We start from the raw sequence: 25,784 nt of genomic DNA, 5'->3' as shown, positions 1-25,784 counted from the left end.
TCTGATTGGCTGATGAATCTGACAATCTGACTTTAGTTGCTCATTCATTTGCACTGTTGAGGGATTCTGAAGAAATTCTGAAGGCCTGAGGGGGTGGAGCTCAAACTCATGGGCTGCTTTGGACATGCAATTTGTGAAACAGCTGTCACACTTTGTTTGTAAGCATCAAGGAATAAATTCTGACTGGATAAACTTTTTGTTTTTCTCTATTTGTTTGTAGATTAATTAAGAGTGGAAAGCAATTAAAAATACATAGGCAAAAAGGTGACTGAGAATGAAAGGATGAAAAATATGTATTTATTAGGCCAGCAGAGAAGGCTTTGCTGGCTATATATATTCTTACTTTAATTTTGAATGACCTTTCGAATAGCATCCTCTTCTCACAGTGCAAGGATGCAAAAAAGCAATTTGGCTGGCGCCCAAATAAAGCGTGTGCAAACCAAATGCACGCTCAAGTATTCACCTCATTTTTCAGCGAAAACTAGGGTGCCGCCATTATCAACCTTGAATGTGGACCACTTCCGGTATCAGCCACTTCTAGCTGTTTTAGCCATACAAAATACTACATTATGCTGCTTTATATTATAGGCTGGCATTATATGTCGTCATATTATTATCATTCATTATTATTTTCATAATCTCATTAGTTTTGAACGCATATAGTTTTACCGTATATCGCATTTTGCCATCGTTTTATCACACTGTTGCACAGTTCAGAATGAATGAGAGATCAGGTGCTGACAGGACAGTCCTCAACAAACTTTACACAACCAGCAGAGAGAAAACAGCCACTGGGCAAATGCTGCTTTACCTTTCTTTGCACCAAAATTGCAACTTGTTTCATCTTGGCAAATAAATGCATTTTACAATCCGTTCTTGTCAGAGAGCATTCTCTCTTTCTTAGCAATGCATAGTAAACTGATATGCAGATCTCGCATTCAGCATGAAACATCGCCTTTGGAAATAAAGGCATCATCGGAGGTTATGTAGGCAAATATAAATGGAGGTTTACATGGAGGCAAGAAACACAGCGTCTCGGTTAAGTAAGATGCAGATTTTATTACTGTCTCTTCAATACAACAACACAAAGCAACAAGTGAATGATTTACTTTTATTAAACTCAGCAAAAAGAGAAATTTGTATTTTAAAAATAATTTTGTAAAAATAAAAATAACTTTACAGATCTATATTGTAAAGGTTTTAAACAATGTTTTCCATATTTGTTCAATGAACCATAAACAATTACTGAACATGTACCTGGGGAACGGTCATTAAGACACTAGCAGCATACAGACAGTAGGCAATTAAGGTCACAGTTATAAAAACTTAGGACACTAAAGAGACCTTTCTACTCACTCTGAAAAATACCAAAAGAAAGATGCCCAGGGTCCCTGCTCATCTGCGTGAACATGCCTTAAGCATGCTGCATGGAGGCATGAGGACTGCAGATGTGGCCAGGGCAATAAATTGCAATGTCCGTACTGTCAGACGCCTAAGACAGCACTACACGGAGACAGGAAGGACAGCTGATCATCCTCGCAGTGGCAGACCACGCGTAACAACACCTGCACAGGATCAGTACATCTGAATATCACACCTGCGGGACAGACAGGACTGGCAAAAAGTGCTCTTCACTAACGAGTCGCGGTTTTGTCTCACCAAGTGTGATGGTTGGACTTGCGTTTATTGTAGAAGGAATGAGCGTTACACTGAGGCCTATACTCTGGAGCGGGATCGATGGAGGGTCCGTCATGGTCTGGGGCGGTGTGTCACAGCATCATCGAACTGATCTTGTTGTCATTGCAGGCAATCTCAACGCTGTGCGTTACAGGGAAGACATCTTCCTCCCTCATGTGGTACCCTTCCTGCAGGCTCATCCTGATATGACCCTCCAGCATGACAATGCCACCAGCCATACTGTTTGTTCTGTGTGTGATTTCCTGCAAGACAGGAATGTCAGTGTTCTGCCATGCCCAGCGAAGAGCCCGGATCTCAATCCCATTGAGCACGTCTGAGACCTGTTGGATTGGAGGGTGAGGGCTAGGGCCATTTCCCCCCAGAAATGTCCGGGAACTTGCAAGTATAAGGTGGATTAGATGCAGATATTGCATATATTATATGCTTTCCACATCTGTTCATTTTAATGTGTTCAATTCCCATATTCCATGATACTTTATACGAAATATAAAACCTAAAAATAACGATTAGAGAATGTTCTATATAAATAATTTTTAGGTTATCCCACAAAAACCACCCTGCAACATTCTGGGAATGTTAGTTTATGGTTATAAAATAAATAACCTTCTCAATTATGTGCTGGAAACTGGTTTAAGTTTACAGGATTGTGGGAATAAGTAACTTGGTTTGCTTGATGATACACCTTTTTTTTCTTTACAATAATCACAACTGTGACAGACACCACCGCCAGAAAGACTCCACACACACTGAAAATAAGAGGCAATATGTACAAATTTTTCCCATCACTGCACTCAGCATCAGCTGTGTCTGTTCCTGACTTGACTGTTATTTTCCCAAGAGACTCACACCTGTTAAAGAGAGAAGTACTCATGTTTAAATGAAATGGAGCCCTTTTCTCACAAGAGATATCGTTGTGTCTGTGAGAAGCTCTGACATACAAAGATATCTCTTGTGAGAAAAGGGCTCCATTTAATTTCAAATCTATTTAGGCAGAATTTAAACAACCAATGAACAAGTTTCATTTTAACAACTGGTGAAATGTCAATGTTGTAGGATACATAAGACTAACTTTGTATATAATTTGCAGAGAGTACCATCTGAATATGAACCAGCAGGACAGTCCCCACACACTGTATCTCTAAATTCTGTTCCTATAGAAACATAGGCAGAAATATACAGCATACACATTTAGTATATATTTCTTTGAAAAACATTACGATTTCAAAGTGATTCCAAACTTTTGAACAGAAGTGTACATCTTGTTCACATCTTGACTCACCGGTTTGGTTGATGTATTGTCCAGGTAAGCAAGTTGAATGTTTTCTGGCCTTTGAACAGGGCGGACCATGTGAGTCTACACAGTAATAACCTGGCAGAGGCTCACATACTGCATTTGATGTCTGTTTACATGCCTGGTTTACTTTCAGCCCATTACCTGCAAGTATAGCAAAAAAAAAAAAAAACATTCAGGCATTCTATATACAGTGGTGTGAAAAAGTGTTTGCCCCCTTCCTGATTTCTTATTTTTTTTTGCATGTTTGTCACACTTAAATGTTTCAGATCATCAAACAAGTTTAAATATTAGTCAAAGATAACACAAGTAAACACAAAATGCAGTTTTTAAATGAAGGTTGTTATTATTAAGGGAAAACAAAATCCAAACCTACATGGCCCTGTGTGAAAAAGTGTTTGCCCCACCTGTTAAAACATAACTTAACTGTGGTTTATCACACCTGAGTTCAATTTCTCTAGACACACCCAGGCCTGATTACTGCCACACCTGTTCTCAATCAAGAAATCACTTAAATAGGACCTGCCTGACAAAGTGAAGCAGACCAAAAGATCTTCAAAAGCTAGACATCATGCCGAGATCCAAAGAAATTCAGGAACAAATGAGAAAGAAAGTAATTGAGATCTATCAGTCTGGAAAAGGTTATAAAGCCATTTCTAAAGCTTTGGGACTCCAGAGAACCACAGTGAGAGCCATTATCCACAAATGGCGAAAACATGAAACAGTGGTTAACCTTCCCAGGAGTGGCCGGCCGACCAAAATTACCCCAAGAGCGCAGCGACGACTCATCCAAGAGGTCACAAAAGACCCCACAACAACATCCAAAGAACTGCAGGCCTCACTTGCCTCAGTTAAGGTCAGTGTTCATGACTCCACCATAAGAAAGAGACTGGGCAAAAATGGCCTGCATGGCAGAGTTCCAAGACGAAAACCACTGCTAAGCAAAAAGAACATTAAGGCTCGTCTCATTTTTGCCAGAAAACATCTTGATGATCCCCAAGACTTTTGGGAAAATACTCTGTGGACTGATGAGACAAAAGTTGAACTTTTTGGAAGGTGTTTGTCCCATTACATCTGGCATAAAAGTTAACACTGCATTTCAGAAAAAGAACATCATACCAACAGTAAAATATGGTGGTGGTAGTGTGATGGTCTGGGGCTGTTTTGCTGCTTCAGGACCTGGAAGACTTGCTGTGATAAATGGAACCATGAATTCTGCTGTCTACCAAAAAATCCTGAAGGAGAAAATCCGGCCATCTGTTTGTGACCTCAAGCTGAAGCGAAATTGGGTTCTGCAGCAGGACAATGATCCAAAACACACCTGCAAGTCCACCTCTGAATGGCTGAAGAAAAACAAAATGAAGACTTTGGAGTGGCCTAGTCAAAGTCCTGACCTGAATCCTATTGAGATGCTGTGGCATGACCTTAAAAAGGCAGTTCATGCTCGAAAACCCTCCAATGTGGCTGAATTACAACAATTCTGCAAAGATGAGTGGGCCAAAATTCCTCCACAGCGCTGTAAAAGACTCACTGCAAGTTATCGCAAATGCTTGATTGCAGTTGTTGCTGCTAAGGGTGGCCCAACCAGTTATTAGGTTTAGGGGGCAATCACTTTTTCCACACAGGGCCATGTAGGTTTGGATTTTGTTTTCCCTTAATAATAACAACCTTCATTTAAAAACTGCATTTTGTGTTTACTTGTGTTATCTTTGACTAATATTTAAACTTGTTTGATGATCTGAAACATTTAAGTGTGACAAACATGCAAAAAAATAAGAAATCAGGAAGGGGGCAAACACTTTTTCACACCACTGTATCTTGGCAGTTTTTCTAAAAACTTAGACAACCGCAATAATGTGTCTCAAAATAGGGATTGACAGTAGTCCTAAACCATTTGTCTGTCTAATAGAGCTGAAGATGAAACAGATAACAGTTTTACGCACTTGCATCACACACAAAACAGGGAAGACACTCTGTTAATCCATTGGGAGCATCTGTGAACCTCATCTCAGTGCATGACACACATGTTGTGCTTGTGCTGTCATCACAGTGCTTATAAACTCGCTTTCCTAGAAAACAAGTCAGACTGGAGTCAAATTGTATGGGGTAAACATTTTGTATAATGCAATTAGGGCTGACAAACCCAAATCACATCTAACTTTTAACTCTGATGAGTGTCACTGAATAACTAATAATAAGACTGTCAAAAAAAGTGACGTCAAGTGAAACATGTACTCGTCTTTTGGGACACAGTAGACTTTGGGACTTACTGTATCTAGGTATATGCACTGCAGTTACCTGGCTTGATATTAATGTAGCAAATGTATTTAATTTTAGGTCTTGTCAAATGTGCAGTTGTTGGGAGCTCCTCATTGGTGATTAAGTGCTTAAGTTTATCATGTATTCTCAGCTGCTTGACTTGGTATTTGCCAGTAAGGTGATTTGTGCATTATTTTGTTTTATTGCTTTAGTAAAATGTGACAAATATAAATGTATCCATCCATCTAGCGTGATGTTTGAGCCATCTGAATTTGCTATAGAGTGGGGAGTGGTCTCACCTGAATCACACATTGGACAACATTGTCCATTAATATCATATTCTGCATTGTTACAAACTGCCATACAGAACACAATGTCCATGAGGAGGAGAATTAGAGTTGATATTGGAAGAACATATTTGCCATAAATCCACATATCAGGTGATGAGTCACCACACAGGTAGAACTGATAAGTCAGGGAGTCATCGGTCTCATTGAGCTGAAAAAAAAAGAGACACTTTGATTTTTTTAAAAGCATACATGCTTTGATATGTGCATGCCTGAAAAGTATAATAGTTTTGCAGTGTTACTGGATCAAATTAAAGCGGTCATAGCAAGGGATCCCCATGTTCACATGGGTTTCCTCCGGATGCTCCGGAGAGGCGAGGAGCAAAGGAAAGCTTTCTTGGAAGAATCACAGCATTTTCTTGTTCCCAGACTTTGCGAAATCAACAAGAGAGAAACGTGATCAATTCAAGGAATGCAAGAAACTCTTACATCAATGGAAGGTCACTTTTGCACTGATGTTTCCGGCCAAACAGAGAATAGATAGCAAGGATGGCCGGAAAATATTTACATGCCCACAGCAAGCGATGTCTTTCATAGAGACAGTGGGGTGAGTACACTTTCATATGGCCCCAGTGAGTTTGACTCACTGAGGATACACTCGACTGTCTGAGGAAGCTGGGTGCCTTTTTTGTTTCTTTTTGTGTTGGTTCCACCTAGTGGCTGGAGTTTGTTTTATGGAATAACATTCCTTCAAGAGACTTTTGCATTGACGAAGGGTCGTTTTTACACTGAAGTTCTTGGCCAAATTGAGAATAGATACTAAGGATGGCTGCAAATTATTTACATGCCCACAACAAGCGATGTCTTTCATAAAATCAATGGACTGAGGAAGTCATGGTGTGTTTCTCACGTGCCTCCAAGTGAGCTTGTCTCACTGAACATACACTTGACCATCCAAGGAAACTGGGTGCCTTTTTTTGTTTATTTTTGTGCTGGTTCCGCCTAGCGGCTGGAGTTTGTTTTGTAGAGTGGAGTGGCACCCCTTCGGGACAGTTGTGGATGAATCTGCTCATTCTTTGTGCTTATGCCTCCTATTGGCTGGAGTTTGTTTCGTGGAGTATTTTTTGCAGGACATTGGAAGGATTAGGGCATATGCTGCACTTATGAAACAGCCGGCTCACTGAAGATTAATTTGACTGTCCGAGGAATCTGAAAGGATTATTATTTTTTTTGTGGGTGTGTGCTGGTTCCGCTAGCGGCTGGAATTTGTTTTGTGGAGGAACACATCTTCGAGACAGTTTTACGAATGAATCTACACATTCTTTGTGTTTATTCTGCTTATTGGCTGGAGTTTATTTTATAGATTATTTTCTGTTATGTAATTCTGTCTCACAAAATTTGTACAGAAGCACCAGACTTGAGCAATCCAACGGCAAAGCTGTCGCAGGGGCTCTCGTAGGCGTACATGGACTTTGAGTTTAGAAGGATGGACGCCGGTTGGCGCTGCTGTGCGCAGGGTTAATGCGCACATTTTTCTTTTTTCTGTTTGTTTGGTTCTGGGGGAAGTTCGGGGTCTGACTGTGGAACTAATGTTGGAATGTGGTTTTTATAATTTTATTTTTGACACACAAACTATTTTTTCTTACATGTCAAAATGTCAAATGTTAATATGAGTGGATTGTCTCTCTCCACATGGAATGTGAATGGGCTGGGGCGCCCCATAAAAAGAAGGAAGGTCCACCCCTGGAGTTTGCTAGTTCGAATCCCAGGGCGTGCTGAGTGACTCCAGCCAGGTCTCCTAAGCAACCAAATTGGCCCGGTTGCTAGGGAGGGTACAGTCATATGGGGTAACCTCCTCGTGATCATTATAATGTGCTTCGTTCTCGGTGGGGCGCTTGGTGAGTTGAGCGTGGTTGTCGCGGTGGATGGCGTGAAGCCTCCACACGCGTTGTGTCTCCGTGGCAACGCGCTCAACAAGCCAAGTGATAAAATGCACGGGTTGACGATCTCAGACGCGGAGGCAACTGTGATTCGTCCAGACTGAGGTGAATCACTACGCGACCACGAGGACTTAAAAGCACATTGGGAATTGGGCATTCCAAATTGGGAGAAAAAGGGTTTCTTCAAGAAACACATCTTTCCCCGCAGGAACCTGAAAAAATTGGAAAGATTTGGGATGGGCATGTTTTCTAGCTCAAGTAAGAGCAGGGAGTCATTACATTGATAAGTAAACATCTACAATTCAAATCTCTCAAACAGATTAAAGATAAATTAGGAGGAGTCTCAAGAAATTTATTGTTTAAGCAGAAATTCAGGGGCAAATGTTGATTTTTGCTAATATTTACGCACCTAACGTTGATAATCAGGGCTTTTTTATAGATCATGAAGGGATGTTTCAAGCCGCTGGCACCCCTTATGACATAATAATGAGAGGAGACTTTAATCTTTTGATGGACTCAGTCCTTGATCATAGTGAAGCAAAAGTGTGTAAGCCCCCTAGAGCAACATTGACACGTCACAGGATGTGTAAAAATCTTGGTCTTGCAGATATTTGGCGACTTTTGAACCCATCGGGTAGGGACTATACATTCTTTTCATCAATCCTTAAGATTTATTCTAGAATAGATTTTTTTTTTATATATCTAAGTCCCTCATTTCTTCTGTCGTTGATTGCTTAATTGAAAACATCTTAATCTCAGATCATGCCCTGGTGAATTTAAAGATGTTGCCACATATGGAGAAAAAGAAATCATATACTTGGCGCTTTAATATATCCCTGTTGCAAAATCCTGATTTCCAACAAATGTTAAAGACTGAAGTCAATGTTTATATGGAGACCAACTGGTCCTCAGTATCTTCTGTGGGCGTGGCTTGGAGGCACTTAAGGTGGTTCTTAGGGGTTGGATCATACAGTATGCCTCATTTACCAAAAAACCCAAAGCCCGAGAACTCGTGGAGTTGGAAGGGAACATTAAAAGTGCCGAGGCAGAGATGAAGCGCCAAATGTGGAGCTCCCTGTCTGTCACTCACTCGATGTTGTGTCGATGTAGTAACACTAGGGGTTCAATCTTGAGAGCCCCTATCACCTTTGCTTAAAATAGAAAAGGCCAATGAGAACTGGCGAGTGGAATTTGCATGCCCCGGACATACAGGTATAAAAGGAGATGGTGTGCACCACTCATTCAGATTTTTTTCTTCGGAGCTGAATTCATGATTGTGTTCGTCCTCTCACCTTTCGCTTACACTGCTGGATATTATGGCGCATATCAGCGGTCACCCTCACACGGTCGAGTGTTGTGCTTCCCGTGCTTTAGTCTATGGGTGCTAAAAGAGTATATTCAAAAGAGTATATTCCTTCTAAAAGAGCTCGCGCAAACGCTTACCATCTTTTTAAAGATGTTCTTCTGCATTTACGCTACTGGATGTGGCCATTATCTCTCCCCTCCAGACAGCCATGAAATCTGTCTCGAGTGCTTGGGGCGTCAGCACGCCAAGGCAGCTTTCATGGAAGGGTCATGTTCTCATTGCAAGAACATGCCCATGAGAACGTTGCGGTCGCGGCTCACTTCCTTCTTCATGAAGCAAGGAGCCACCGCGGATGCTCCCCAACCTGGTCCGTTCTGGGCTAATGCTAAGCCGGCCGGGTCGGCGAGCACCGCGTGTGATCTGGATGTGGACATGGGAGCCTTTCCGCCGGCTCAGCCCCCGCGGACCTCCCATCCCCCAGCATGCTCGTTCAACCAAGAGCTGATGAGCGATGCATGCAGCCCGCCTCAGGGCAGGTTTAAGTTGTCGTTCGTGGCTCGCGATGAGGATGAGCTTTCGGTCGCAGCATCAGAGGGTGGGCTTCTGCTATCGGAAGCAGACGAATCTTCCGAGCTTTTGCCCATGGGCGGCAGAACACAGGATGAGACGGACGCTGAGATGGCAACCGTGCTTGCCCGGGCAGCTGCGAACATCGGGCTCAAGTGGAACCCCATGATCATCCTGCAGGTCCACCAGGCCAAGGCGCTGAAAGATCTGCACGAGGGTAGGACCGACCTGAGGCTGATGCAGGAACTGCGTACTGCGACCAAGCTCGCCTTATGTGCGACAAAGTTCACGGCGTGCGCACTGGGCCTGACGATGTCCACTCTTGTGGTCCAAGAGCGGCACCTATGGCTCAACCTTGCGGAGACGCGTGACGCCAAGAAAATCTGCTTTCTCGATGCACCCATCTCCCAAGGGGGGCTTTTTGGCAACACCGTCGAGGATTTCGTCCATCAGTTCTCAACGGTGAGGAAGCAGACCGAGGCGATTAAGCACATTCTGCCGTGCAGCGACCCAGCCGCCTTCAGGCCTCCGCAGTCCCGCACCCCGTCTGCTTCTCCCCAGAGCCGTTCCCCTGCGATGCCGGCCCCTGTACCATCGAAGCCCATACGCTGGCCTCAGAGAAAGAGATCCTCCCGCAGGAAGTCGGCTCCACCTGCCCATCAGCCGGCCCCCAAGAACCCCAGACGGGCTTCGAGGCGGTCCTGATACGGGCAGCCCAAGGATGAGGCAACTACATCTGAACGGTCTGGCCCGGGTGATCTCTCCAGCCCCACCATCGCCCTTGGGCCAGCACGTGGTGAGTATTCCATCGCAGAGTGCCCGCTGGGCCTCGGCACCCACATGGTCAATAAAAGAGCAGTTTCCTCATTCCCTGGGCCAGCACACTCGTGACGGCCAGGCGCTGTAAGTCATCCGGTCAATCAGGCGAATGCGAGTACCTCCCGTTCCTTCGTTATCCATCGAGAGACAGCCAGCGAACAGGTAAGTGTGCTGGTCTCTGGGGTTGCTCACCCGCCCCAGTCACTGGCCACCGTTGCGGGATTGCGGAGCAGCACGTCCCCCCTGGGCTGTCTTCCAGGTGGGGCGCCTGCTCTGCCTTGCCGCGGACCACCCTTCCCGGGTATGGTAAGTCTAGTCATCCCCTTGGTGCCGCTGTCGTGGAGGCTGGAGGCCTGGTTAGCACTCTCCAGCCCCTCGCGGTGGCTCATCAGGATGATTCACCTCAGCTACACGATCCAGTTCGCCAGACGCCTGCCCAGGTTCAGTGGCATCCTCTCCACTACGGTGCGGGGCGAGGGTGCCTCCGTCCTCCAGGCGGAGGTTGCCACCCTTTTGGCGAAAGAAGTAATAGAGCCCGTCCCCATAGCCGAGTTGCGCAAGGGCTTTTACAGCCCTTATTTTATCGTGCCCAAGAGAGGGGGAGGGTCGTGCCCAATCTTGGATCTGCGTGTCTTGAACAAAGCCTTACACAGGCTTCCGTTCAGGATGTTAACGCAGAAGCGCATCCTGGCGTCAGCACAACATCAGGATTGGTTCGCAGCCATCGACCTGAAGGACACGTACTTTCACGTACCGATACTTCCTCAACACAGACCCTTTCTTCGGTTTGCCGTTGAGGGACGAGCATACCAGTACAAGGTCCTCCCCTTCGGTCTGTCCCTGTCCCCTCGTGTCTTTACCAAAGTCGCAGAGGCTGCCCTGGCCCCGCTAATTTCAAGAGGTTGAGGTGGTATCTTTGAGTATGATGAGTTTCCCCGTAGGTAAACCCTGTGTTTCCCCTCACCAGAGCTTTCTCTGCCTTGGCCACTGTTGCTGCGTACCCCCTCTGTAGATAGGGTCCTCTGGTGGTATCATTCCATATGTGAACTTCCTTGTTGATAAGTCCATGTGAGGTATTCTCCACATTAACCTCCCTCTGGTAGGATGTGGTCTCCGTAGTGCCCTCCCTCCTGGAAGTAGCCACTTCCCAGTGCTATTCTATAAAGTGCTCAGCGGGAAATTGCTTAAAAGCAAATCAGGAAAGGCTCCGCCGGTAGCCTCCTTGGGTAAGTGCCTCCTCCCCCCTTAAAGGGACTAGGGAGACGCCTTACCTAACTTACTGGAAGGTCACGACGTGGTTGAGTGCTCATGTCCACTCTTCCGTACCTCGTGACACGGATCAGCACCTGTGCCGTTTCCTATAGGAACCCTAGTGTCACTACATCGACACAACGTTGAGTGAGTGACAGACAGGGAACATCTTGGTTGCTGATTAGTGCCCAACCGATATATCGGTCAGCCGATATTAGCCTTTCACCGATATATTGTCGTATATTTTACCGAAAACTTTTTCAGAACATATAATGCAGAAAAGAATGCTTTAGAATTAGTGCTCCGACTCCATTGTTTACAGAGCTGACTCTGAGCTGAGATCAGCGGTGTCTTCTTGTTAAATTGCTAACTAGTTTGTGAAATACATACTGGAAAGTTAATAAAAAATTACCCCATCATTTTATATAACTAATATAATGTTAACCCTGTCCCTGACAACCATGTCACTCATGTTTATCACATCTGTTTGCGGTTAGCCAGCTATATTTTGTCAGTGCAGTCAGTAATGTAGCAGATTGAAAGGTAAACATCAGAGCATCTTTTTGCAGCTCAGCAGACAACAGTGCGGTGGTGGATTGTGTGTGGTGAGTGTTGATTTCACGCTTCACTGTTACCTAGTTGGTGAGACACGATGCTGGAAAGTAAATAAAGTCCATCTTTTACTCTCCGTGGCAACGAGCTTACAGCAAACTAGCTAATCACGTAGCTACTTTCATTGCTTGTCAGCGTGTAAACATGTATTCACCAAACTGTTTTGTTCAGGATTCACAGTTTGGTACCCACTTCAACCGAACAATTCCAGTCGTTGCATTTATAAAATGTTATATTTAAAAGTATGGTTTTCCAGACATTAAAATAGGATACGTAATAAAAGTAGATTTAATAAATAGTATATTTGCCCTGTGTAAATAATCATATATAGGAATAAATAAGGGGTGATAAATACTAATACAACAGGCTGGAAAAATAGACATTTATTCATTTTAATATCCTATACATATATTTTGAATGTGTTGAAACTTGATACCGGGCACCGTTAGAACGGTTTCATGCCAAAGAGCCGCTTAAAAGTAAGTTTTTTTTCTCTCTCTCTCGTAAATGTAAACGAGTGTAAATGCCAACATCATCATATGGACTGACTCGAAAGGATTGATGCCTGTCACGCAAAACATGAGCTCATTGATGTCATTAAATGAGTTTGCTTATTCCATCAGTTGCTCCTGGTCAGAGTCTTCCGTATATATTTAGTTTATATGCAGGGTTATGTCAATTTAATGGTGCAACGCTCAAATATTCAGTAGAGCGTAAACTGTGACTTAGTGCCCATTTACGCCACAACTAGGCTAAGTTGTAACGTACGTATAGCTGGTGCAACTGGCCCCAGATGTTTATTTAGCTTTATTTTAATGGTCAGCATTTGACTGATACTAAACAGTAATACCAATGTTTATTTAGCTATTTATTTTATTTTTATTTATTCTTTATTTAAATGGTCAGCAATCGACTTACACTAAACATACAGTACTGATGTTTATTTAGCTATTTATTTATTTATTTATTTTAATGGTCAGCATTTGACTGATACTAAACATACAATACTGATTTATATTTTATTTTATTTATTCTTTATTTAAATGGTCAGCAATTGACTTATACTAACAGTACTGATGATTATTAAGCTATTTATTGTATTTTTATTTATTCTTTATTTTCTCAGTGTTCATTTCTAGAATTTGTAATAATATATAATAGTAATAATGTCAAATGTTCTTTGATATAAATATTTGTTTAAGAAAGCAGCCTTCTGAGTACCTTTGCATAGTCATATTGGTGCAAAATCGGTGCACAATCAACATAGAAAAGGTCTGTTTTCATTCCAGCTCAAAATTCACCATATCGGTAATCAGTGAATTTTCCCTCTCTAAAATTGGTATCGGTCTCAAAAATCCCATATAGGTCAGAATCTATTGCTGATGTAACCTCTGTTCCCTGATGGAGGGAACGAGACATTGTGTCCCTCCTGCCACGGCGCTGAACCAGCCGCTATCATGGCCAGGACTCTCTATTGGCTCCTCAGCATAAATCTGAATGAGTGGTGCATGTAATCTCCTTTTATACCTGTATGTCCGGGGCGGAGTGTGGCATACAAATTTCACTCACCAATTCTCATTGGCCTTTTCTATTTTAAGCAAAGGTGATTGGGGCTCTCAAGATCGAACCCCTAGTGTCACTACATCGACACAATGTCTCGTTCCCTCCATCAGGGAACAGATGTTACATCAGTAACCAAGACGTTTTGGTTATTCAAGGCAAGAAAGTCATACTTTGAGTCGGGGGACAAAGCAGGGAAGCTTTTGGCTAGATATATACAGTGCATCTGGAAAGTATTCACAGCGCTTCACTTTTTTCACATTTAGTTATGTTACAGCCTTATTCCAAAATGGATTAAATTCATTATTTTCCTCAAAATTTTACAAACAATACCCCATAATGACAATGTGAAAGAAGTTTGTTTGAAATCTTTGCAAATGTATTAAAAATAAAAAAATTTAAAAATAAATTAAAAAAAATCACGTACATAAGTATTCACAGCCTTTGCCATGACACTCAAGATTGAGCTCAGGTGCATCCTGTTTCCACTGATCATCCTTGAGATGTTTCTACAACTTGATTGGAGTCCACCTGTGGTAAATTCAGTTGATTGGATATGATTTGGAAAGGCACACACCTGTCTATATAAGGTCCCACAGTTAACAGTGCATGTCAGAGCACAAACCAAGCCATGAAGTCCAAGGAATTGTCTGTAGACCTCCGAGACAGGATTGTATAGAGGCACAGATCTGGGGAAGGGTACAGAAGAACAGCAGCATTGAAGGTCCCAATGAGCACAGTGGCCTCCATCATCCGTAAATGGAAGAAGTTTGGAACCACCAGGACTCTTCCTAGAGCTGGCCGCCTGGCCAAACTGAGCGATCGGGGGAGAAGGGCCTTAGTCAGGGAGGTGACCAAGAACCCGATGGTCACTCTGACAGAGCTCCAGCATTTCTCTGTGGAGAGAGGAGAACCTTCCAGAAGAACAACCATCTCTGCAGCACTCCACCAATCAGGCCTGTATGGTAGAGTGGCCAGACGGAAGCCACTCCTCTGTAAAAGGCACATGACAGCCCGCCTGGAGTTTGCCAAAAGGCACCTGAAGGACTCTCGGACCATGAGAAACAAAGATTGAACTCTTTGGCCTGAATGGCAAGCGTCATGTTTGGAGGAAACCAGGCACCTATCATCACCTGGGCAATACCATCCCTACAGTGAAGCATGGTGGTTGCAGCATCATGCTGTGGGGATGTTTTTCAGCAGCAGGAACTGGGAGACTAGTCAGGATCGAGGGAAAGATGAATGCAGCAATGTACAGAGACATCCTTGATGAAAACCTGCTCCAGAGCGCTCTTGACCTCAGACTGGGGTGAAGCTTCATCTTCCAACAGGACAACGACCCTAAGCACACAGCCAAGATAACAAAGGAGTGGCTACGGGACAACTCTGTAAATGTCCTTGAGTGGCCCAGCCAGAGCCCAGACTTGAACCCGATTGAACATCTCTGGAGAGATCTGAAAATGGCTGTGCACCAATGCTCCCCATTCAACCTGATGGAGCTTGAGAGGTCCTGCAAAGAAGAATGGGAGAAACTGCCCAAAAATAGGTGTGCCAAGCTTGTACCATCATACTCAAAAAGACTTGAGGCTGTAAAAAGATTTCAAACAAACTTCTTTCACATTGACATTATGGGGTATTGTTTGTAGAATTTTGAGGAAAATAATTATAATAATCAATTTTGGAATAAGGCTGTAACATAACAAAATGTGGAAAAAGTGAAGCGCTGTGAATAATTTCCGGATGCACTGTAAAGCAGAGAGAGTCTTTTTCTACCATTCCCTCAGTGAAATCTGCTGGGGGTGAAATGTTTACCTCAACCATTGATATTAATAATGCCTTTAAAGAGTTCTATCTTGATCTCTATAGTTCCACGTCTTCGTCTACTGATGAAGCTATTAGAAAATTTGTGGAACCATTAGAACTCCCTAAATTGACGACTGAGAAAAAAAATTAGCTTGATTCGGAGATAACCTTGGAGGAGCTTGAAGAAGTAATTAAGGCCTTACCTGCAGGTAAGGCTCCGGGGCCAGATGGTTTTGCCGCTGAATTTTTTAGATCTTATGCTACAGAATTGGCTCCACTTTTGTTAGAAGTTTATATGGAATCATTAAAGGGGACCTATTATGCAAAATTCACTTTTACGTGGTTTTTGAACATAAATGTGAGTCGGCAGTGTGTGTACACAACCACCCTACAATGTTAAAAGTCCACCCACTCCTCTTTCTTATATTTCTATTAATCTAAAACAGTGTCTCAAAGTGATTGGTTTTCGTTTCGTAACGTGACGTCACGTTAGAGCAGGCCCCACCCACGACTGGTGAAGGACTCCACCCTATTATCATAGATCCTCCCCTGAGTGATCTACACACAGTCCGCCAATTTTTTCCACACTGGGGCAGCTACGGTGAGAAGAATAATGTCTCAGCTTCGTAAGCATCATAAGTGTTCTGTTGTTGGCTGTAAAAGTGAACATAAGGGTCTTCATGTACTCCTGGCATAAGAGCCACTGAAGACGCAGTGGACAAGTTTTGTTTTTGAAGCAAATGTGCCCCAAAACATACCAAAATTCGTGTATGTTTGTGCAAATCATTTTACACCGGACCGCTTTGTGAATGAGGGTCAATATAAAGCAGGATTTTCCAAAAATTTGATTCTCAAGCATGGATCAGTACCAACTGTTCATGTTCCAGATTTATATCCTGAAGATGTAAGTATTGCACTTTATATTTTGTGAATGTTTGCAAATCGCCTTTCCGAATGTGCTTGTTAGCTGATTCCATGGCTAACGCAGCTAAAGTTACCATTGTCTCTGATTATATTCACGGAGACCAGAGCTATGTCCTTATTTTTACGCTTACTGTCTGTATAATTCATAACCGCACCTTTATTATACACAATACAGTAAGGTGATTGTCTTTTTGAAAACTATTTATGTTTTCTGTGAACATAAGAGAGTTGTACTAAAAGTGGAATGTTTGCACAGACTGTAGTCTGATTTGTTGTTGCTGTACTATCTGAAGCACCAGCTGTAAAGGCACAGCCCTTTTCTGGAAAGGCGGCGGGAAGCAGCAGCTCATTTGCATTTAAAGAGACACACACGAAAACAGCGTGTTTTTGATTCCACCCAAAAAGAGTCATTTACAACATGGTATAATACATGATCCGTGGGGTATTTTGAGCTGAAACTTCACAGACACATTCTGGGGACACCTGAGATTTATATTACATCTTGTAAAAAGGGCAATAATAAGTCTCTTTTAAAGAATGGAAAGCTTCCCTCATCCATGACACAAGCCCGGATCAGTCTGATTCTTTAAATGGACAAAGATTCAAGCGAGTGTAAAAGTTACCGTCCAAATTCCCTGATCCAGCTAGATGTAAAAATTGTGTCAAAAATGTTGGCTAACCGGTTAAGTAATGTTATGATATCTCTTATACATATAGATCAGGTGGGGTTTATTCGGGGCTGTAGCTCTTCTGATAACATTTGGCATTTCATCAATATCATGTGGTCAGTAGTGAATGATCAGACTCAGGTCGCTGCCATCTTACTTGATGCTGAAAAGGCGTTTGATATGGTAGAATGGAATTATCTTTTTAAGATTTTGGAAATGTATGGGTTCAGGAGTACATTTATTTGTATTAAGTTACTTTATAGACACCCTGTAGCAGTGGTACTAACAAATGGATTAATTTCAGATTATTTTACTCTGAATAGGGGCACTCAGCTGGGTTGCCCTTTTTCCCCATTATTGTTCTGTCTTGCCCTGGAACTATCAGCAGCCACGATAAGAAAGGAGGATGATTTTCCAGGGGTGATGGCGGGAGGTGTGGCGCATAAGCTTCTGCTTTACGCAGATGATATTTTATTATTCGTCTCTGACCCCACTAGATCTATGCCTTGCCTCCACAGAATTATTAACTCCTTTTCAAAGTTCTCAGGATACAAAGTCAATTGGTCTAAATCTGAAGCTTTGGCTCTGACAGCGTACTGTCCAGTAACGGCCTTCCAGCTGGGTGCCTTACAGGTCATTAAGTATTTGGGTATTTTATTCCCAGCAAATTTGTCTGATTTAGTTAGAGTTAATTTTGACACTTTAATAAAAAGCTTTTTGACAGGTGGGCTTCATTACATTTATTGATGACTGGAAAGGTTAATGTTATTAAAATGAACTGTATTCCAAAATTCAACTACCTGCTACAGTCACTTCCTATAGATGTCCCCCTCTCTTATTTCAAGCAATCTGAGAGAATAGTGAAGTCCTTCATTTGGAATGGTAAACGTCCCAGACTACATTTCAACAAATTACATAGGCCGATTGACAAAGGTGGGCTAGGCCTACCCAAGATCTTGTTTTATTATTATGCATTTGGTCTCAGGCATTTGGCTCATTGGTCGCTTCCACCTGAAAGAGCCGATCTGTGGTTTTCTATTGAACAGGAAGTCCTTGTCCCATTTCGCCATTGTAAAGCCTTTCTAACAAACAAACCGGAGAAGTCACACCCCGTTATCTCACATTTGCACATGGTTTGGACAAGAGTGGCCAGAGTATTTAATTCGGACATTTATTTAAATGTTGCCTCAAGCATATGGCTGAACCCCAAATTATGAATCAATAAGTCCCCTCTCTGTTGGTCAGAGTGGATTGTGTGGGGGGTTACTACTCTCAGTGACCTGTATGAGAGTGGCGTGTTGAGATCTTTTGAGAATTTGGGTCATCATTTTGGGATTCCCAGATCTCAGTTTTATAGGTAATTACAGCTGCGCCACATGCTCTGTACTGTTTTTGGGAGTGGCACACACCCCCCTAGAGCGGCAGATGCTTTGGGAGAGCTGATTACCGCTTTAGGGAAAAGGTCATAAGGCATCAGTGTATCACTCCCTGCTAATTCAGAGTCTGGGGGATGGAGCTTTAACTTCTATCAAGAGATTATGGGAGAAAGATTTGAACTTGGTATTGGAGGAAGGAGTGTGGGCTAGGATTCTAAAAATATGTCAAGTCTGCATCTAGAGATGCAAGGGTTCGCCTTAAGCAACTTAAGATTTTACCTGGATTTTATTGGACCCCCTCTAGATTATATAGGCTTGGTCTTAAAGACACACCCACCTGCTGGTGATGCCAATCAGAAGTTGGAGACACAACCCATGTCTTTTGGGGATGTGTTAAGATCCAAGACTTTTGGTTAAAGGTTCAGAATTATTTGTGTGACATTTTCGGCACTCAAATTTTACTTTACCCCAACTTTGTATTTTGGGCGATGTTGCAGTTATAAATTTGGGGGACAAATATATAAAAAATTGGGTTCTGACTAGCATGATGATTGGCAGACAAATTATTTTAAGGGGTTGCAATTCGGACGGAGTGCCACCATTTCCGGAGTAGTGTGCGGAGATGGGGAGGGTGGCGGCTTTTGAGGAGATGACAGATAGAAGGCTGGGGTTGGGGGACTTGTCTTTCAGGAAGTGGGGTAGGTATTTGGCGGTTTTGGGGACTCTCGGGGAAGGGATGAGGAGAGAGAAGTTTAGTTTAATTACAGATGTTTATTATTAGGGATGCACCGATCCAATACCTGGATCGTATCGGCTCCGATACTGAAGCTTTTAGACGGCTTGTGTATCGGTCCGACGTACCCGATCCAAATCCGATACTGTGTGTGTCATGTTCATTACTGTCAAGCTCAGAAAATGGCATAAAAGAACCATAAAAACACAATTAAAGTAGTTCATATGACTCGTGCATTTTATGCTCTGTTAGCTCTGTGAATCACAAAAGGCTGCGTTTAATAAGTAAATACATAAAATGCATGCGCAACTCCAGCACGTCAGTGAATGGCGTTGCTCTGTTTTCACACGCGGTGCAATATTTGAGCACTACTCACGTACAACATGCATTTAGAATGGCACTGGAGGTGCTTTTTTTTATTTTTTTATTTTACCAGAATTCGAATAAGAAGCTAACTAAACTACTGTGAACTTGCCTACAAACAGACACACTTACAGGACTTTCTGGAGAGTTCAGAATGTCACAATAAAAGCATGAGGGTTTAAAAGTTAAAGGTGCACGATTGAGATATATTACTATATATCATTTGTTTATAAATTATAATAATATTTAAGTTGAATGGGTTCCAAAAAATAACTGTGTGAATGAAAAGTGAGCTGATATCTTACAAATAAATTGAACAAAAGAGAGATCTGAATCCTTTAAAGTCCAGATACAAGTTGAAAAAATTTTGCAAAAAAAAACAAAAAAAAAACAAAAAGGCTTCTTTTCTACTGATGACTTATACTGGAATTACTGTAAATTTTGCTGCTACATTATCCAGTATACTAGTTAACAATAAAGTTTCTTAATAAGCTATACATTTATATTGAAATAATGTGTAGTTAGAGGTTTATGTTTTTTTACATATTAAAGAGCACACCCAATTAGTTCCACACAATAATGTAAAGATATACAAAACTGATTATGCAAAAAAACAACAACACTGGTATCGGATCGGCCGATACTGAGATTTCTGATACTGGAATCAGATCGGAAGAGAAAAAGTGGTATTGGTGCATCCCTATTTATTATATATTTTATTTGTATCTATTTTATTTTGTGTGTGTGTGTGTGTGTGTGTGTGTTATTTTATGTGTCCACAGGGGTGCTCTTTGTGGTAGGGTGGGGTTGGTGTTTGGGAAGGGATATAGTGAGGGTCAAAAGTTAAATGATGATTAGGTGTGTATGTGTTGTGTTTTTCTCTGTTGTGTTATTTTCTTTGAATCAATAAAAAAATTTAATTGAAAAAAAAAAAAAACATTTAATGTGTGTAGAATTACTGCAAAAATGATCACAACGCACAGATTTAAGTTAAATTTAACTGATTGACTTTTATTTCCCCTGCAGTAATAGCGAAACCACTTTCCCATCCATTTTTTTGGGGTGGGGGTCGTGGAAGATGAAATATGCTGTTAAATATTAATTTGTTCACTCGATCTGAATTCCAGATAATCATCCAACATGCCATGCAGGTAAAATTTAGTGCTGAAGCCATTTTTAAAATCTGATCTATAACCGTTTTTAGATTACATTAGATTAAGACAATGAACTTTGTGACAGGATTCACTTATGAGGGTATTTTTGGAGCAAAACAACTGAGCGCCTGTGACACTGGAATTTGTCGTTGTAGCGATTAGCCACACGTGTGTATCAGTAAATTTGAAGTCACAGAGAAAAATGTTTTAAGAGTTGCAAACTTGCAGATTTTTTTTTCTCTCTCCCACAAACACAACACAACAGTTACACCTTCTCAAATTCTTCATTGCAGGTGCACAAATCCTATTCTACGAATCACAATTTAAGAAACCGCGACTTCAAATTTACTGATACACACGTGTGGCTAATCTCTACAACTACAAATTCCAGTGTCACAGGTGCTCAGTTGTTTTGCTCCAAAAATACCCTCATATTCACTCTACATGTAAAATAAAAACAATGATAAAATATGATAGTGTATGAGAGTTTTTAGTAAAACACCCGGCCACACCCTATACCTGTATTATAAAGATACCAATTTAGAGTAACCAAGTAGTAAAAGAGCATGCACACTTTTTTTTTTTTTTTCAAATATTTGACAATTTCAGCACGATGAAACATCAACAGAAAAATCTGAAGAAAAAAATATTATATATAAATGTTCATTACTTACTTATTAACAAGCTGCAGATTTTACTTTGTGCAGTCGTAGTTCTCATGTGTCGAAGCAGCAGTTCCCTTTTCCGGCAGCTAAACTTTAAAGGTTACATACACCCACCTCACGCCAACAGAAACTTTATAAAACATCCAATATGAGTCTCCATCATTCTTGAGTCTTTGTGCCCAAAGTACATATAGCTATAAAGTAAAACAAATGTATCATTCTTATTTGACAAGGAATCATTTGTTTTGCCTCTAATAATGAACACTGCAGTGGAGAGTGATTTTGTATAAACTACAACAGTGCTCAATGCATCCTATCATGAACAAGACGAACAGTCTATTAATGTATGCATTAAACTCACTCACAATGTCGACAATTTCTGGAAGCTTATCTAATTTGATAAGAAATCAGTTTACTTGCCCCTAAAAATGAGCATTCTGGACGGCAAAGTGTTATAAACTGCATCAAAACTCAATGCATTTTATCAACACAAAGATCGATCTTTAAATGTATTAATCAAACTCACTTAGAATGCTGACCGTTTCTGACACAGTTTTCCACGCATAATTGTTTTATTATATCCATGTAAGTTGTTACAGAAACATGAAATAGAACAGTGAAATCGATGACAACTCCACCGTCTTTCATCCAATCGTCTCCACTATCTCACAGGAGACAGATGACGTGAGCTCCACTGTCTTTTCTCATTGGCTGTCGCTGCGCGATATATTGCTCTGCATTTGCATCAAGTTCAACTTTTAAAAAAACAGATAGTCAATGTAAAAGTAATCCATCCTGTCTCCAGTGGTGACATTAATGTTGTCTAAAGCAAAATGATCAATTTAAGCACTATTAACTATAAAAGATCACTTCCAGTCAGGTGTTGACGAATAGCCGAATTTCCCCGAGTGCTCCCGTGACCTATGTGCGATTGCAGGTAAACTGACGCATGAGGAACGTGCCAACAGGCTTGTCACAGGTGTACTGGGGTAAATTCGGCTATTCATCAACACCTGAATGGAAGCGATCTTTTATAGTTAAAATGTGCTTAAATATAGTTACTTTTCACACACAAAGTGATCGAGTCACTTTAGAAGACATTATTGTCACCGCTGGAGACAGGATGGATTACTTTTATGCTGACTATGTGTGCTTTTTGGACCTACAAATGTCTAATCACTATCCTCTCCCATTCTAAGGACCTGTTGAGCCTGGATCTTTTTCTACAAATCTTCAAAAGTGTTTTGCAGAAGAAAGAAAGTCATACACATCTCAGATGGCATGAGGGTGACTAAATTATCAGGGAATTTTCATTTTTGGGCAAACTATCCCTTTAAGGACTGCCTTTGACTTTCTCAATGCTTCACTGTCACACCCCATTTTTGCAGCCAATCAACCTGAAGCTTTTGAATACACAGGTATTTTTCAATATTACTCCAAGTGTCTGCAGCATCTGCTATGTTAGGTTGTTTGTTAAAAACATGTTCTATTGTGAATGCATAGCAGAAAGAAATAGCATCCTTTAATTTCACGTATTTATTGTCACTGTGAGTCATTTGGTAGAAAGTGAACTATTCAAAAGTATATTAAAGTACCATGAACTAAAATAAAACAAAAGTGCAAACAGCCAGTGATAATTTCAAGCACACCGGATGTGTTTTTTTTTCAGTTCTTGAAAACATTAACTCAGCAGGGAGTCCCAATGGTCAAGTGATTAACACCTCCTGCTGAGAAACACTAATGTGTGCTCCATGCTCTCTGCCTGGCTGGTGATTTTTAATGAGGCTAACACCTGAAAATCATTGGAAAAATCGGCTAGTGAGATGCAGGCTTTACAACACTGGACAAAATACAGGTTCTCAACTTGAGGATTTACATTTGACTGCTTGATACACATTTTTTTCTTTACAATAAGCACGACAGACACCGCTGCCACAAAGACTCCAAATACACACAGAATCAGAGGCAGTATATAGGAATGTTTCCCATCACTGCACTCAGCATCAGCTGTCTCTGTTCCTGGCTTGACGGTTATTTTCCCAAGAGACTCCCAACTGTTAAAGAGAGAAGTAGTACTTAAACTAAACTCCAATATTCCCTCTTGTCTTTGTGATAAGCTGTTATTACTCTCTCATGATAAAGTAGCTCCTTTCAGCCACAGAATTCCTCAAACTGATGGTTAAAAAACATGCATTTTGTTTTAACAATCTGTGGAAAGACAATGTTGTAGAATAAATGATAATTACTTTGTATGTAATTTGCAGAGAGTACCATCTGAATGCCAACCAGCAGGACAGTCCCCACACACTGTACCTCTAAATTCTGTTCCTTAAGAAACACAGGCAGAAAGACACAATTAGTTATATATACAAAATTAAGGTGTGATCCCTTTAATTACAACTGAACTCCTTCACTTAGGATACCTGAATGCTGGTTGTTGCATTTCCACTTCACAAGTGTGTTAGAGTTTGACAGGTTTGTCATTAGCTATTCAAATCATTATTCAGTGCATCTAACTGAAACAATTACTCAATATTATGCTCAATAATTACTGTTTTTATTCGAATGGTTTATATAATATACCTGATAAGCAAAAGTAACTTTTGTTGTGCATAAAGTTTTCTGTTTTAATGCTACAACAGTGTTCTTTACGGAAACACTTATACAGTATATAAATATTAATTCTTCATCTATTCAGCAAAAATGTGCAGACTGATCCAACCCACCTGTTTGTTTGATATATTGTCCAAAGCTGCATTTAGTGTGTTCTACAGCTAATGCACAGCTGCCGTTATGTAGATTAATGCAGTAGAATTCCTGCAGTGGCACACAAACAGTATCTGAAGACAGACTACACACTTTCTTTATTCTTAATCCTTGGCCTGTAAAAAAATCTAATTAAATCAGCCTGTAAAAATTTAGTGAATTGACTGGGTTTATCCATGTAAGTTGATGTCGGACATGGAACACACATTGTATTGGCATCCACAGCACAATGCCAAAAAACATGGCTTCCTATAATTGAAAGATTCTCTTAAAGGCACTAGTTTTAATAATTTTTTTACTTAATTTTACAACATATGGGGCTAAATCACTCGTTATCCTGAGGTAAACTACAATACTGTATCAACTTGCTAAATCAGAAATAGACTTTGCTTATCACTCATAAACATGTAATTACACCCATAAAAATGTGAACATATTTTACCAAAAATATTCACTTCATTAAATAGTCTGCAACCTTTGAATGTATAATGCAGCTTTTAAAAATTTATTAAAAAGCCTGTGTTGGTGAAATATGTAAAAAAAATAAAAAGTACTGTGAAAAATACAGTGCATCCAGAAAGTATTCACAGCGCTTCATTTTTTCCACAATTTGTTATGTTACAGCCTTATTCCAAAATGGATTAAATTAATTATTTTCCTCAATTCTACAAACAATGTCATTATGGGGTAATGTGAAAGAAGTTTGTTTGAAATCTTTGCAAATTTATTAAAAATAATAAAAAAAAAACATTGTACATAAGTATTCACAGCCTTTGCTCAATACTTTGTTGAAGCACCTTTGGCACCAATTACAGCCTCAAGTCTTTTTGAGTATGATGCTACAAGCTTGGCACACCTATTTTTGGGCAGTTTCTCCCATTCTTCTTTGCAGGACCTCTCAAGCTCCATCAGGTTGCATGGGGAGTGTCGGTGCACAGCCATTTTCAGATCTCTCCAGAGATGTTCAATCGGGTACAAGTCTGGGCTCTGGCTGGGCCACTCAAGGACATTCACAGAGTTGTCCCGTAGCCACTCCTTTGTTATCTTGGCTGTGTGCTTAGGGTCGTTGCCCTGTTGGAAGATGAACCTTCACCCCAGTCTGAGGTCCAGAGTGCTCTGGAGCAGGTTTTCGTCAAGGATGTCTCTGTACATTGCTGCATTCATCTTTCCTTCGATCCTGACTAGTCTCCCAGTACCTGCCGCTGAAAAACATCCCTACAGCATGATGCTTCCACCACCATGCTTCACTGTAGGGATGGTATTGGCCAGGTGATGAGCGGTGCCTGGTTTCCTCCAGACATGACGCTTGCCATTCAGGCCAAAGTGTTCAATCTTTGTTTCTCATGGTCTGAGTGTACTTCAGGTGCCTTTTGGCAAACTCCAGGTGGGCTGTCATGTGCCTTTTACTGAGGAGTGGCTTCCGTCTGGCCACTGTACCATACAGGCCTGATTGGTGGAGTGTTGCAGAGATGGTTCTTCTGGAAGGTTCTCCTCTCTCCACAGAGAAATGCTGGAGCTCTGTCAGAGTGACCATTGGGTTCTTGGTCACCTCCCTGACTAAGGCCCTTCTCCCCCGATCACTCAGTTTGGCCAGGCGACCAGCTCTAGGAAGAGTCCTGGTGGTTCCAAACTTCTTCCATTTACGGATGATGGAGGCCACTGTGCTCATTGGGACCTTCAATGCTGCAGAAATCTTTCTGTACCCTTCCCCAGATCTGTGCCTCAATACAATCCTGTCTCGG

At 41.4% G+C, this 25,784-nt stretch overlaps 1 protein-coding gene across 2 annotated transcripts; it reads right to left on the bottom strand.

The window, feature by feature from the left end:
- Positions 1-1,032: 1,032 nt before the first annotated feature.
- LOC127414869 (tumor necrosis factor receptor superfamily member 14-like) lies at positions 1,033-21,949 on the bottom strand. Of its 2 annotated transcripts, XM_051653227.1 has the most exons (7): positions 21,803-21,949; positions 21,286-21,470; positions 5,548-5,746; positions 4,933-5,058; positions 2,978-3,133; positions 2,768-2,849; positions 1,033-2,546 (listed from the first exon to the last, which is right to left on the bottom strand). In XM_051653227.1, the coding sequence occupies exons 3-7, from the start codon at positions 5,681-5,683 to the stop codon at positions 2,306-2,308; spliced, it is 741 nt and encodes a 246-aa protein (XP_051509187.1). In that variant the 5' UTR covers positions 5,684-5,746; positions 21,286-21,470; positions 21,803-21,949; the 3' UTR covers positions 1,033-2,305. The 2 variants fall into 2 exon arrangements, with proteins under 2 accessions (XP_051509187.1, XP_051509188.1); XM_051653228.1 differs by lacking the exon at positions 4,933-5,058.
- Positions 21,950-25,784: the final 3,835 nt, after the last annotated feature.

The sequence above is a fragment of the Myxocyprinus asiaticus genome, chromosome 24 (assembly GCF_019703515.2).
Source record: "Myxocyprinus asiaticus isolate MX2 ecotype Aquarium Trade chromosome 24, UBuf_Myxa_2, whole genome shotgun sequence".
NCBI classification, from domain to species: domain Eukaryota; kingdom Metazoa; phylum Chordata; class Actinopteri; order Cypriniformes; family Catostomidae; genus Myxocyprinus; species Myxocyprinus asiaticus.
The sequence above is the reverse complement of the archived record's forward strand: the minus strand, read 5'-3'. Positions and strand labels throughout refer to the sequence as shown.

Bases quoted from the DNA above. Each gene is read 5' to 3' on its own strand.
- LOC127414869 (XM_051653227.1), bottom strand. From the start codon at position 5,683: ATGTGGATTTATGGCAAATATGTTCTTCCAATATCAACTCTAATTCTC. The intron at 5,059-5,547 runs GTGAGACCACTC...CTTGTTTTCTAG, and splicing joins TTGTCCAATGTGTGATTCAG to GAAAGCGAGTTTATAAGCAC. The intron at 3,134-4,932 runs GTGCGTAAAACT...CTATACTTGCAG, and splicing joins CTGTTTTGTGTGTGATGCAA to GTAATGGGCTGAAAGTAAAC.